Below are 15859 nucleotides of genomic sequence, written 5' to 3'. Positions count from 1 at the left end.
TGGAAACCCCACCTTCTGGACGATTTTTATGTGAAACGAAACTTACATTCATTAATTATACTCGCATAACCGGACCCCGCGATTCCAGACCCAAATGACGAATTTTCAAACCATTCCTATAGATTTCCATTGAAAAATGATCCAGTTATCCGGACGGGGAGATCTGTGCAACGTTCATGTGTATGTGTCACGTCACTATCGTTTACCACACGACAAGGTGATTGGAAGGCATTTGATGTGAACTGATTAATTAGCCATCAAAACACTAGTGGCGTGTGTCACACGGGTTGTTCATTTGGATTTGGCGCAAGTGAGAATATCTCATCAGTAAAGGAAACACATGTCAAGTAGGATTAAGGTAAACTACACTGTAATTGTACTGTATATAACACTTATAAATCAACCCCTACTATCCGTCGCAATGCAAGCTAAAAATAGCCTACCACATGATCTAAGTCATGTGATCCCGTTCGGAAGTTTAATTTCTGCAGACAGCATAAGTTCAACGCGATGTCATATGTTTTAGGGTGTTTAAAATAATGGAAATGGGATATGCACTTGGCAAAAAGGGAGACTTTTCATCATTGATTTCATCTAACTTACCATCTGAAACTCCACACGCTTTATGCGGTCCGCCTTCCATGTATTATCGGTACACTTATATGTTATGATGATTCACTGTTATTACTATTGACTGTTGATTTATTGATACATGTACATGAAAATGTTTTTGTTTTCACTTAATTTTCACGTTTTGCTTGTTTGCTCCAGTTAACCGAACATCTCGCAATCTGGATGATGTTTGAGTGAAACCAAAACGTCTGGATAAACGGGGTTCAACTGTACATTCAAATACTTTCTGAATACAGAGAGGATAACTGACTGAAACAATGGTTGACTGGTTGCTTTGTTGGTTGTCTGGCAAAATCAATATTCCTCTAATCAGGTATATTGCGGTAATGGACATAACAAATCTGGACAACACCCAACTGGTCTCTCATATCATTGACATAAAGTTACTCCCTTAAAAGCATGTAACAAGAAGTACACATTGGTGGTCTCCAGGCTTGAAGTTCACCTTCACAGAGCTACGTCCAGATCAGTGGGAGATGTATTCCATGTTATATGTGTGATGTCAACTCACTGCATGGTCTCCACAATACAAAGCAGCAATGGTGAATGAGCACTGACATGGGGTTGCTTAATCCATTGGTAACAAGGAAAGCAATCTACCCTTGAGTTTAAGGATATCCTTTAGCACAAGTGCATTGAGAGTGTCTGAAAGAGCCAGCACTGCAGAGTAAATTGGTTGCCTTTTCCTAATATTCAGTTGGTGTGAGCAGATGATACAATACTGAGGAACATGCCCAGACAATAACACAAATACCTACCCCTGGGAAGAGTATAGGTGTCAACAGAGTAAGGGCAGCCGTAAACAGCACAGGTCTGAAAGTAATTAGAGCATTTCAGAAAGACAACATGGAAAGTAAACTGAACAAGTATTGACAAGTAATTTTAACACAACAATCGGATTTCACTTGGAAACCCTCAAAAGGCTTTCACAACACAGGGACAAAGGTATGCTACTTCTTGACATGGATCAGGCAGTAACTCTAATCTGAAGCCTTACAGTCTTATAGTAGCAGATTCTTACAAAAGTTTGCACATTGGTTTTTAGTTTCATACATCAATGCAATGAAAGAAACACACAGTCAATCCTTATAATTAAATTCAAAAACAAATACTATAGGCTTTCAACAATATTTTCTTTAAATATAATTAAATTCATCGAAACAGATATCTTTGTTACCACCGATCAACATTTTTGGTGTAAGAATTCGGGAATGGCGTGACATGACTCAGGAGACTCATTTACATAAAATAACACGCCTACCAAACCATTAGCCAATCAGAATAGAGTACCCCTAAAATGCTGTCAATAAACCAAGCTAACATCGGGTGGCAAATCACAGCGGAATAACACAACGTGACACGCTCCGGTAATGGCAAAGTTTCAAGTTAAAACATTTGAACTATTACCAGCAAACTGAAAGACACAGTTTGAAAAGTGAAAATTGGAAATGAAGCCCGATGACATCAGGTTAGTGGAACTGAGATTGTTAGTGGCAGCAGTATCACCAATTTGTGATTATTACATCCCTGAGAATTGAAGAAATTCCATAAAGAATGTAACAATTAGTTAGAAAAATATTAATTATGTTATGAACAGCAGTTCCTCACTAATCTGATCCATTTTGGTTTTAAATTCTGACACTACTGCATATTTTTATGTACACTTGTAAAAGTGCTAAACACCTATCATCCAAGCAGTTAATTGGTAGTATCAGAAACACCAGTCATCATAGTTTGCGATAAAATATTTACCCCTTGTAAAATAAGTCCATCAGTCTGGGTTGTGAGTCATTTTATATATGTGAATTTAATGTTTCATTTCTTACAAAAATTTAACACAACATAATGCTCCTAATATGAATTGTCATTTACAGAGATTTGTCTCAACAAATAACATATAATTCTGACCTCCCAAGAGGATGTGCATGATAGAATTACATTACACATGTGTTTCTTGTTTTGATAAGATTATATTGACAAATATTTCCCATGACTGACCATATATTATCTAACTTTAACTGTGTATTCTGTATTCAACAGTTCTTAAAGCTAACTTTAGGTTATGTAGGTTTGTTAGGAATTAACACAGAAAATGTGTTTAAAATCAAATATATGTTTTTGATGACATAAATTTGAACTTAACCCCACAATTTTCCTATGAAGATGTGTTTACGCATTTATTTATATATTTACAAATTTAACAGATGATATGTTCAATGACTGAATTAAGTCATGCATGTCTAATTTAATATCAAAGTACACACACACCATCATACAAAAACTCCATATGGGTACAATGTGTGAAGCCCATTTTCTGGTGTCCCCCGCCGTGATATCGCTGGAATATTGCTAAAAGCGGCGTTAAACCAAACTCACTCACTCACTCATACAAAAACTAAAACGTAAAGTGGGAAAGGATTCTGATTTTGTTACATATATTTGTGTTAGAATTTGAAAAGTCAATTTATTGCAACAAAACCTGAAGATCTAGCTCTAATAAATACACTATAAGCATTTTCATGACTATTTTAATAATGTGATTATTGTGAAGGTTTTAAGCCCAATTTTTTATGTTTTTGCCCAAACGCTGTTGTTATCCCTGCGCCTCAGGGGAATTAACTCTGGTTGCTTACTTAAATTTATTCTCAGTCAGTTGGGCGGAACTACATTGGCTCATGGCAATATAACACAATAAAACAAATCTCATACACAAGTCAAAATCAAATAAATGATACAGAGATTCTATCAATACATGTCTATTATATTTGCAGCAGGTTAGGCACACAATTTCAGGTGACAACAAATGTTGTTTCTACAGGTTACAGGCTTATTAAACAGGCGCTCAACAATACGAAACTTCCCTGCAAAGTTTATATACAGGAAGTAGCTCTAACAATCACGTCACATGATGACGGGTACACAGCCACAACGTCCTCGCTAGCAAAACATTTCTCAAACAAGCGGAAAACAGTGACACATCTCAGGTTCCAACTCGCACCATGTGTCTAACAGATGAACAAAGCGGTCCCCACAAGTTAGTACATAGTAAACTGGTTTAACAAACAAACCATTACAAGTCAATTAGGCTCACGCTTGGTGAGAACTGTCCCATGTACACAAACTTCCGTCACGTTAGACACGGTTTTATTCAAGTCTATGAGAAAATACTCTGCTCGTATTCACAATAAGCCAGCTGTTACACCACTGTGCAAAAACACACTAATTAACAAGAAACCTGCACATAACGAAAACATATCTATTTCACATATTCATAAAACATCCTAATAAAAAAATAATGCAGTGACTGACAAAGAAAGTATTTTACCTGGAGCTGCGTGCGCCAAATGATTCACATGAGGTTTCTCTTCCCCCTGACAAGTATCTTAATCATCAAGGCTTAAATAAGGGTGACAATCGAAATTCTTGAACTGCACGAGATTTTCCCATGGGCCTCAGCAAGCCTTATACCCAGATGTGTTTGGGGGAAATGGTACAGATCTTCCGGGAAACGTTTTCTACCAGAACGGCAGTGTTCAGGCAAATGTTCTTGCCTAAATTTTTCATTGCAAAGGCAAGCTGTGTGTAGACACAACAGTAAAACGTAAACCTTTGTTGATTCAACACTGCCATTCAACACAACACAACTGCCATTTATTATACTAGAGATTGAAATTTATAATTAGTATGAATATATGTATTTTTTAGTTATCAAAATAAAAAAAAAGAGAACTTAGAAAGTTCCCTTGAATATGAGCTTATCCTAGAAGTAGTATTGCTTCTTCTCTCTGAAATATTATATCTAATAAATGCATATTTTATTATTATTTCCTTTTATTAAAGCTTAAAGAAAAAAAAATATCTTATACCCTCTTTTCAGGATAATTAAAATACAGTAGAAACTTCCAGTGTTTCTATGCATTATTTATCCATACAGTGATTTTATATTTTATGCATCACAAACCATTACAGACATGAAAAAAAGTAGATTTTACTTATGTCCATGTTTATTGCATTTCAACATTGCATGGCTACATGTAGATGGTGATTGACAATTCGTCCATTACTGTTATTTCACAATTACTTGACCATTGTTCGTCACTTCTCTCTCTTCCTGCTAAATATTTGTGTTGTCAAATATCTCAATCCCACAGTGTCTGACCCGATGAAATTTACATAACACGAATTTCAGAGTTTCACTTTTCACGCACTACATCAGCTCCTCGCCGCAGTGAAGTACATGAATGCAGTCATATGGGATGTAATACCGAAGCGATTTGAGTACACATACAATGCAAATACACTGCAGTTCTAAATGTGTGATATTGAGATATCTAGTCTCATGACCTGAAAACAATCAGCTGATTTGACCGCTCCACTTTGAACTGCTATTTCGCGATTCATTTTTGCAATATAAGCAGTCATGACTATCCCAGGTGTTGTATAGAATCATTGAACCGTACCGTCCAGCAGTACATCGCCATCAACAAAATCAACTGCAAATTTCAGATTGTGTCCAACAACCTTGGCACGATTAAAATAGCTGTGGAATTCCTTGCTTTCATCGTGAGTCTTGACATGCATCACCAGAGGATCATCCGATAAATAAATATGTGCAAAAGTACACAATAAAATTCTGTCATGAAGAGCTTCCACATTAATCAAAGCCGACCTCCAGAACTGATTGGCATATATAAACGATTAAGAGAGGAACGAGGGTGGTGTGCTCTGTTATCAGACATGATCCATCTGGTCAGGCGGTCAAGACCCTGGATGTCTTGTTTTGTCCAATCAGCTACTCCAAAGGAATAGGAGAGGACTGGCACAGCAAAGGTATTGGTGGCTTTGGCCTTGCTTCAAGCATTTAGCTCTGAACTCCAGATTTTCTTTAAACGAGATTTGTTGTCGGCCCGAAGTTTATCTTGAATCTTGGCATTCTGGAGCTTGTCTCGTACTTACATTATTATTATTATTATTATTAGTTGCCTTTTAAGGGTTGCTGAAGACCTATTCGACCTCGGGACCTTCATAGGTTGATATAATCAATGGAATGGAGTGAACATCACAAATAAGTTTGCTTGTCAATAGTCACTGAAGGCATGCTGAATGCCACTCCAGAAAGACAGATACAGAACCAGTAGTCTCTTCCTCTGGTACTTTGATGGTGATGAACAGCGAGCTGGTAGGACGATCTTGCTTCAAATGTAGAGATGATGAAGGATCCTCAGAAACATCCGATGATCCCTGTCAGCCACTCATCTTGTGTCCACTCCATGATATAATAAGGGAAGACTTTTCCCCATGATGAAATATAGTGACAAGTGGAAGAGAGAGCATACATGTCCACATGGTGTAGTGACAAGAAAAGGAAATGACAGGTACAGATCCCCATATGATCATCTGAGCATGCAGCACGAGCATGGAGATGATTGACAGGTGACGATGTGGGTGGGATAAGAGATCAGAGGCCAGCAAGATATGATTCAACGTAGCTCATAGCACGTTTCCACACATGGTCATTGAGGAAGAGGAAAGCTGCATAACGTGAGATAGGATAAGTTTAAAAATTTCATTGATGGACACACCACACCACATACATGCAGTTTATAGTGATCTTCATGTTAGAGGAAGGATCAGTAATAGATACAAATACAAAACAAAACTTACCTCATAAATGACTCTATGGAAGTGAATTTGGACAAAACTTTGAAAACAGATGAGCCGAACATCACAGCCACCTAAAACAATATGACAAAAACACAGACATTGAGGTATGGCAGTGTTGGATTGAAGGAGAATGTTTGTAAAGTTTGAAAAGTTGCAGACTGTATAATTAAAGGTACTGTATGAAAATATTACATCAATTGATAACTGATGTAAATACGCCAACTTGAATGACACAAAGGACCAATGGCACCAAGGATTCCTGAGAAAACAATCGAGATAAAGTGCTTCATCTCATTAAATAAAAACTTTCTTGTATGCTTACACATTGTTTCAATCTTTAGTGGCCTTTGGTGATGGGTTTTTAGAAAAGGTGTGTATTACTCAAATTTTACTAAATAGGACAGGTTTCTGCTTCTTGTTACCTACCATGAATGCAGCAAAAATGTGACCATGTGGAATTGTCCCATGATGTTCTTCGTTATCCTCTAGTAGGTGACGCTTGGCAGAAGCACCTGTGACATGTGCCTTGGGTGTGAGTGCTGGGGTCCATTCCAGTACAAACACATACATGGAGCCCTCAAACAATGACTGGATCAAACCAAGATACAGCACCTTGCTATCTGGAACATCAACAACAATACTGCTACAAGGTCATTTCAAAATTGAGAAGCAGGGTTATCTAGCCTCATGTAAGAATGTCAAGTTTTGATTGGTCCATGTGACTCTGATAAAATGCCATGTACATTCATCACGATCCGCCAGTGGGAGTATAAAAGTCGTATACTCCTGCTGCAAACTGTCAATGGCATTACTCACAATAGGAAAGTACAAAATGGTGCAAGTGTTCTGTGTTTACCTCTGGGGAAACAAACCTGGTACACACAGTCACAGCAGATATGAGGGTCTCTCAAAAAGTTCTAATTATTACCAAGATGTTTTCAGGGTAGAAACTTTATTTTGATTCCTTGTCCTCAAGGTTTATCTACAAAGTCAAAATCCAGAGTAACACATTTCTCCCAACATTTCTTGACTTGTGCAGACCGCATAAATACACCCCCTAATTTCATGGAACACCAACACGTCGCCTTTTTGATGATCTCACTGGTATCCTCACTGGTATTCCCTTTCCATCTAACAGTATCATAGGATAGGCTATCTTAACCATAAACAGATGTCATCTCCTCTTGATTCTGTCGGGCAGTGCAACACTTCAATTGCAAAAACTAGATAACACTGCATGACTCAACCTTCTTCAAGCATGGGGTTACTCGTGTTTAGGATCAGAAAAAAGAATAACCTGCAGTAAGTACTCAAAGTAGTGTCTGGTCCATTAACTAGATAAGGAGCACTGTTACCTTATAATTTTCAACATAATTTCTCAATAAATACATGGTGATGATTAGAATTTTTTTATAATCCCCTCATAGTGCTGTGCCTTGTGGAATGACTACAAATTCCTTATGATCACAGAAACTGAACCATCTGACTGCATGAATAAACAATTTCATGTTTAGGGTGCAAAGGTGGGCTTAAGGGCTAGTATTTCAGTCAGACATGAAACTGATTTTGAAACACAACACACTAATTTCAGGCCATCTATCTTGTCCAGTGAATGAATAACTAGAAAAAAATATACACTTTCTGAGCATTGTTGATTACTTTGTTATTCAACATCTCATGAACCATCTGGAATATCCACAGTTCAGTCCACCTACACAGTACAGAAATATATCACTGACAGCTAAGGATAACACTGACCTGTTCTAATGGAATGCATGGCATTGGAAAATGACTGTTTGAAGTTGCTGGTCTTGTCACCATAGTTTTCTGGCCAGGTGAATATGATGATTACAATCATAATGATCAGCACTGCCATGGATACATCAAATGGAGCTCTGGAAGAAAAGAAACAACACAAGGAATAATAAAGGCTATCAATGCTGAACAGATATTACAGTGATTGCTACGGAGAGCACCTATCCACCTCATCAGGATAGACAGTCAACCAAGTTATTCATCTATATTGTATCTCCTCAACCAACATAGTTTGATGGGGTTCAATTCTAAACCAGAATAACCATGGGGGATTACATACACTTCAGTCATCAAGAACCTGCAAGCATACTGAGCATTCTGATTTGATACACCACCACACCTTACATGATACACCAACTCACCTTACACCAGCATCTAACATGATACATCATCACACCTTACGTGATACACTATCACACCTTACATGAAACACCATCACACCTTACGTTATATACCAACACCTCTTACATGATACACAAATTCACCAAACATGATCCACCAACACACCTTGTATGATACACCATCACACCTTACATGATACACCAACACATCTTATGTGATGCACCTAGACACCTTACATGATACACCATCACATGATACATGATACAATAGTCTGTCGTAACAGACCCTGAAGCAAATTTATCCAAGAAAGCCCATGCAAGTCTAGAAATTATGGATGAAGAAAGTCTCAGGGCTCCTTTTCATTATATTTTATTTTGTTTTTTATGATATGCTTTCTGTAAAATATGTTCATTTCCGAGATAAGATGTTAGTCTATATGATAAATGTAATACTCCTTACACGCTGTCAACAGAAGTGAAGATAAGTGTTGTAAAGTTTCAGCCATATGATGTCGTGCATCGATGTTCTATTCAATGTTTCATGTATGTTCGGAGGGTAGACATCTTCATCATCAGTTATAGTCACAGCCATGTCATGTTTCCATGGCAACCACAAAAGGTGAAATTCCCTTTTTGAAATGCCCCCAAAAGGCACATCTAGGGATGGTGCTTGATATGTGTACCAAGTCTAATGAAGCTAGCATCTATAGTTAGGGGATCTGATCTAGACAAGAAGACATCCTCATACTTGCAGTCTAAGTCATGTTTCCATGGTAACCGCAAAAAGTAAAATTCATATCTGGGCATAATGTTATGATATGGATCTCGGGTCCAAGTGAGGGTACCAGTGAGCTCCCTTATCTAACTGGCGTGCTGGTTTGCTCGGGGGAATTAACTCAGCAAAGAGTCCGAAGTCACAAGAAGCTAATTACAATTTTATTTACAAGAGATGGAGTAACAAGGGTGGCCACAGAGTCGGTACAACCCTCTGGGCTGAGGGCTAGAGCTGACCTGTGTTGGGAGTCTAAACCCTACTGATGGACAAATGAAGTTGGAGACTATTTAACTACAATTTAAACAATACAAAGATTCTGATTTGCTGACTGATACAAAAATGGGTGTAACCTACAATAGCCAATGAAATACAGAATAAACAAAATGGTGTGTGTCCTACCATTACAACTTCAGTGACCAGACAGGGGGAGTACTATATCTTTTAATCCTATTATCTAAGTGACATTAATCTTGTTGGCACATTTACTGGATGCTTGATTGCTTACTCGGGGCTGGATTAACTGGTGTTTGCATAATGTTATTTTAACGTAGGTGATGGCATGTTTACCTCATCAAAGCAGTTTATTAACCTGTCTAGACATAACCCTTGTCTTAGTGAATGGTTTGTCTTACAGTGGTGTTCTGATTACCTCAGGCTAGGATTTTAACTATGAAATTGTGTGGTCATAACTTATACCTTTTTCAATAGAATTTCTGTGAGATAAGCTTTACTACTTTTGAGAGGAGTCTTGTCTAAGCTATTACTGATACATAATGAAACTAATATTCTATATTCATATTTTCCTAATATTTGAATGCTAATATATTGCTTGTACTGGTTACCATTTATAATGAATTTTGGTATGAATTATCATTTCATGATAACTTCCCCTCTGTCTGAAAAAGTTTGGTCCCCAAACTTGTACAAAAGAAAATGTGGAAAATGGTAAAAATTTAGTTGATGGACACTTGCATCATAATGTTAGAATAATAAATGACAGTTAAATATATTATTGTCTCTCTCTGATCTCAGCACTGGATTAAGGACCACCAACTCTTGTAAAGACACCAAGCAAGGAAGAAAAAGTCATCAAAAATTGTAAGTACAAGTTTACATTGTTGATTTCTTGTCTTTCTTCATTATAGTACGGTACATACTATCAGGTGTCATGGCAAATATGGAGTTTGGGCTGGAAAGTAACTTTGGAAGTGAAATTCCTACTGTGTCCTTAGTTACACCCCTTGCCAAGAGTGTAATTCAGGTAACACTTGGCACTGAAACAACAACTTGTTTAATAGATACAGGGGCATCCATTTGTTGCATTTCATCTGCTTTTCTAAACAAGGCTTTCAACAACCCTGTACTTGGAAACTCATCCTTTCCACACATTCAGGGTGTTGGCGGTGAATTGCACAAAGTGTTGGGTTCAGTTGTGTTAGATTTTGTCATTGAAGATCAGGAATTTTCACAAGAATTCCATGTCCTGCCCTCATTACCACAGTCAGTCCTGCTGGGTGAAAACTTCCTCAATGACAACGATGCAGTCATAGATTATAGCTGCCATTCCCTCATAATAGGCAACAGCACTTCAGATAGGCAGTATATTAACTTCATTACCAATCAAGATCAAGAAATTAGTGGATTAGCAAAAACAATAGACCAAATATATATCCCTCCTCAGAGTGAAATTCATTTCAAGGTAAGACTGCCTGAGGCAAAAGATAATTCCCTCGTTCTCATTGAACCAATTGCCTCCCTCACTGCTCATTCTGAAGTAGCAGGTGGTAGGACCCACTCGAAAGCACACAAGGAAACTGCTACATTTAGGCTAATGAATCCTTCCCAAGAAGAAAAAGTTTTAGACAAAGGCACAGTTGTAGGGAAATTTAGTTACATTGACAGACACTCTATCTTTGAAATTGACGGTGACCAGCCATTTGTAAGTATAGTTAGGACAGACAATAAGAAGACTGACAATGACTCTAGGGATTATGTCAAAGTTGCTCAAGATTTAGGGTTTGATCTAACCAAGACACAACTGACGCCTGACCAGCAACAAAGACTACTCAGGTTTTTAGGACAAAATAGACACATGTTTTCCACAAGCCTTGCAGACTTAGGCAAGACTGATATGCATGAGCATGTCATTGACACGGGCAACCATCCCCCTGTTAAGTGTAGGCCTTACAGGCAATCGCCCCATCTCCAGAGAGTCACTGAAGAACTGGTAGAAGATTTTCTCAAATATGATTTAATTGAGGAATCCACTTCAATGTATTCAGCCCCCATCATCTTAGTTAAAAAGCGTGACGGCTCATACAGATTTGTTTGTGACTACAGAAAGTTGAATTCTGTCACCTTACCAATGTCATGGCCACTCCCTGTTTTTGACGATGTTGTTGACCACATCGGCAATGGCCAAGCTACAATTTTCTCCACTTTAGATCTTGCCAATGGCTTTTTCCAAGTGCCATTACACGAAGATTCTAAGCATAAAACTGCTTTTGTCACCCATCAAGGCCTCTATCAATTCAAACGTTTGCCGCAGGGTTTGTCTAATTCTCCACTTTGTTTTCAGCAACTCATGAGCAAAGTGCTTAGGAAATTGCTTTTTAAAGTAGCACTGATTTACATTGATGATTTGATAATTTACAGCAAAAACTTTGAGGAACATCTCCAACATTTGGAGCAAGTCTTCTACTATCTCAAACAGGCAAATTTAACACTGAAGCCATCAAAATGCAATTTTGCAACAGACAAGGTTTCATTTCTCGGTCATGTCTTATCATGTGGAGGTGTCCAAGTTGATGACAAAAAGGTCGAAGCAATTAAGTCCTTCCCAGTACCCAAATCACAAAAACAGGTTCGTTCGTTTTTAGGCCTCACAAACTTTTACAGAAAGTATGTGAAAGATTATGCTAAAATAGCATTGCCACTGAATGCATTGTTAAAGAAGCATTCAGAGGGAGAAACTGGGAAGAAACCAAAATTCCAGTGGTCTCTCGAGTGTGATCAGGCATTTAACACACTCAAACATGCTATGTGTAACACACCTGTTCTAGCTTATCCAGACTTTGACAAAGAATTTTTCCTCGCAACCGATGCCAGCGATTTGAGCATAGGATTTGTATTAAGTCAAAAAGATGAAATGAATAATGAGCATCCTATAGCTTTTGGAGGAAGAGCTCTTCATGGCAGCGAGAAGAACTGGAGCATTACGGAAAAAGAAGGCCTAGCTCTGGTTGAAGCCATCAGATCATTTCGTCCATACCTTGCAAATTCCAAATTCACTGTCTATACAGACCACATCGCTTTGAAATGGCTCAAATCCATCAAGGATGCCACAGGTAGGTTAGGTCGATGGTCGCTAGAACTATCTACCTATACTTTCGATATTGCTCATCGCAGCGGCAAAGCTAACGCAAATGCCGATGCACTTTCACGCAGGGAATATGAGCAGAACATTAACTGCCAGAATCAAACAGAAGAAGATGCCGAGAAAACAGTCTTTACAGCAACTTCACTTGGGCAAAGAAGCAATACCACAACGTCGCCAAGCCCACATTTATCCTCACAGGTCACCCAATCCACTCAGACTGAGAAAGATAACATAGTAAGTATTAATCACGTGGATTCTGAATCAAAGACATCCCAATGGTCTGTCACCTTTGAATACGAGGAGGACTACTAAACGGTACCGGTAAACGTTGTTGCAGCATTACATGCCACCAGTGATGATGTCACACAAGCTACAATGATCGAGGCAAATATTAATTCTCATCCCAACTTACGTCACCTACAAAGGATCTGTCCAGATTTCACACAGATTTTTGACTACAAAGAAGATGATGTCCTTCCAGAAGATGAAAAAGATCGCCAAAAGATTTTACTTGAAGCCACTACCTTTGAAATTGATGATGGAATACTTTATAGATTTGTCCCACAGAGACAGAAGGGTCATGCAGATAAGTTTATTAAACAGCTGGCAGTTCCAAGAACTCTCAGGAACCAGGTCCTGAGATCCTACCACGATTCTGAGTTTGGCGGTTGTCACCATGGGAAGGAAAGGATGCACAACACCATGAGACCAAAATACTACTGGCCCAAGATGTACAGCGATATCGCTACATATGTCCAGACATGTGAGGTATGTCAACAAACCAAGAGGCACTATCACAGCAAGAAGGCACCCCTACGTCCACTACCTGTAGAAGAAGTCTTCACCCGATAGCATGTTGACATCCTTGGTCCCTTGCCAACTACACCTGACAAGTACAAGTTCATTCTGGTCATCACCGATGCAGCATCAAGATGGTGTGAAGCCTTTCCCCTTAGAACCCAAGAAGCCACAGAGGTAGCAGATGTTCTCTTGAGAGAAATATTTTGTCGGTATGGCGCTCCAAGGACCTTAATTTCAGACAGAGGTCAGAACTTCATGTCGAAATTGATCAAAGCTATTTGTGAACTTTTGGCTATCAAATTCACTCATACTAGCCCATACCATCCCCAAACAAATAGCTGTGTAGAGAGGCTCAATTCCTACATCAATCAGTCACTAAGAGCCTATTGTAACAAAACTCAAAATGATTGGCCCCGGTTTCTTCCAGGCATTATGATGGCCTATCGGATGGCTCCAAATTCATCCACTCAAAAGTCCCCTTTTGTTATGCTTTTTGGCCGAGAAATGAGAGCTCCACAAGATGTATCATTAATTCCAAAGGAGAATTTAGGCCACAACAACAAAAGTTATCTTTCAAATTTGCTTGAGGAGCTAGAAATTACAAGGACAATTGCAGCAGAAAACACAGCTAGAGCAAAGGAGGTGTATTCTGAACAATATAATCGTAAGGCCAAAGAACCAGATTTCTCCCCCGGTCAAAGAGTTTGGCTATACTGTCAAAAAGTAGAAAAAGGCCTTTGCAACAAATTAACCAAAAAGTGGTATGGCAGTTATTACATTGTTCATGTAGGTCCAAATTTCACGTACAAACTGCGCCGAAGTTCTGACGACAAATTACACAAACCACTGGTCCATGCCAATCGTTTGAAGCCATATTTCGATCCAGCTGATCGACCACAGTATCCACCAGAACCATACCTGAACAACAACAATAATATGGATTCAGACGTCATAGATGACAACGAGGGACAAGTCAACAACCCACAGCTCAACAGCAAGGATTCCCAGTCAACACGTTCAACCAATGATCAATCATCTACAGGTGCAGAACTCAGTTCTAAAACTAAGGCAGGCAATCCAAGGTCTAGAACCAAAAAGAAGACAGGCATACAGGAAAGCAAAGCAGGACCTAGTACAACAGTTTCAAACCAGGAGCAGAACAAACCAGGCCCAAGTAAATCCACCAAGGGAAAAGGAAATACAAACAAGGGAAAACGAGGAGTAAACAGGAAACATCATCAGCCCAAATCAAGGCCACAATCAGAATCAAGTCAGATTGAACAACCAACCCAACAACCAATGTCAAGCAAAGAAGACAAGGTTTTCAATCCTGATGACATTCATTCAATTCTTACTTCCAAGAGAGCAAACAACAAAATCTACTACAGGGTGAAATGGAAGGATCCAGAAAGAGGAAATACATGGGAATATGGCAGCAGCATTCCAGATGCAATTCGAAGAGAATTTCACGTGAAGAAAAACATGTCAGGAAAACGGCGAAAACGGCCACTGAAAAATCACAAATTCTTCAATCAAAAAGAATCAGCAGAAGAAAATCAATCAGTGAATGTTCTGTCACAGAACTTCAAACGGCACTCAACCATAGCCAAACAGCAATCGACCATAACAGCTGCAGGATTGAATACAGACCCATATCCAAAACACACACGCCAAGTCAATGAGGCAATAACGGAAGTTTCGGCCATTGAAATAAGTCAAGGAGAGTGCTTTGTCTCAGTCACTATTGACAACAACTATTATTGTTCTTGTAATGAGCCTGATAATGTCCATGATGATGATTATACTTATGATACAGTTCATTTTGAATGTGTTCCTCTCCATCTCATGCAGGACTACCTCAATGAGAGCTACGAAGATGTAAAATTTATGCTCAAAACTGCCACCCCTGAAGAACATTATCAAGATGATGACTCTCCAATTTTCAAATCCAGCCGAAGGACTATATCGTACCACCCCTGCCAAGATCCAACTTTCTACGGAAATTTTGCTAGAAGCGCAGACTTTCTTTATTATTCAACAACAGATGATAGAATCTCCTGACCATTCCAAGGAGTGTGCGCGACATGCACATCTGGTCGTGAGATATCAATATTTCTGCGAAGAGTACAGGATATTCTTTTACAGTACCATCTCAAATAAGAGCTAATTCCTTGTTAATAATATCAAGGTTTGTTGTCGTGTCATTTCACATTGTGTTACCTGAAGACACTAGTTGTGAACAAATGACATCAGCCTGATCACCTGAGTTATTTGCATCACAACAAAGTTTTGAGCATTGTTCTGATCAACCAATCTCAAACGTGAAATGAGGTGAAATGAAGTACTGGAGTGCAGAAACGAAACAAACCTATTGCGAAACGAAAACGAAGTACACCGTACGGAAACACAACAAACTTATCGCGAAATGAAAACAAAGTACACTGTACTGAA

The 15859-nt window shown here is 38.7% G+C and overlaps 1 protein-coding gene across 2 annotated transcripts in view; it reads right to left on the bottom strand.

The window, feature by feature from the left end:
* LOC137295552 (molybdate-anion transporter-like) overlaps window positions 1-15859 on the bottom strand; it is a 78412-nt gene that overhangs the window by 31014 nt on the left and 31539 nt on the right. For both annotated transcript variants that reach the window (XM_067826941.1, XM_067826940.1), the window contains exons 6-9: window positions 8056-8192; window positions 6724-6917; window positions 6298-6368; window positions 1392-1446 (exon numbers count right to left, since the gene is read on the bottom strand). In XM_067826941.1, coding sequence (XP_067683042.1) covers window positions 1392-1446; window positions 6298-6368; window positions 6724-6917; window positions 8056-8192 — 457 coding nt within the window. The remainder of the gene's footprint in view (window positions 1-1391; window positions 1447-6297; window positions 6369-6723; window positions 6918-8055; window positions 8193-15859) is intronic.

This window comes from Haliotis asinina, chromosome 9 (genome assembly GCF_037392515.1).
Source record: "Haliotis asinina isolate JCU_RB_2024 chromosome 9, JCU_Hal_asi_v2, whole genome shotgun sequence".
Lineage (NCBI taxonomy): Eukaryota > Metazoa > Mollusca > Gastropoda > Lepetellida > Haliotidae > Haliotis > Haliotis asinina.
The sequence above is the reverse complement of the archived record's forward strand: the minus strand, read 5'-3'. Positions and strand labels throughout refer to the sequence as shown.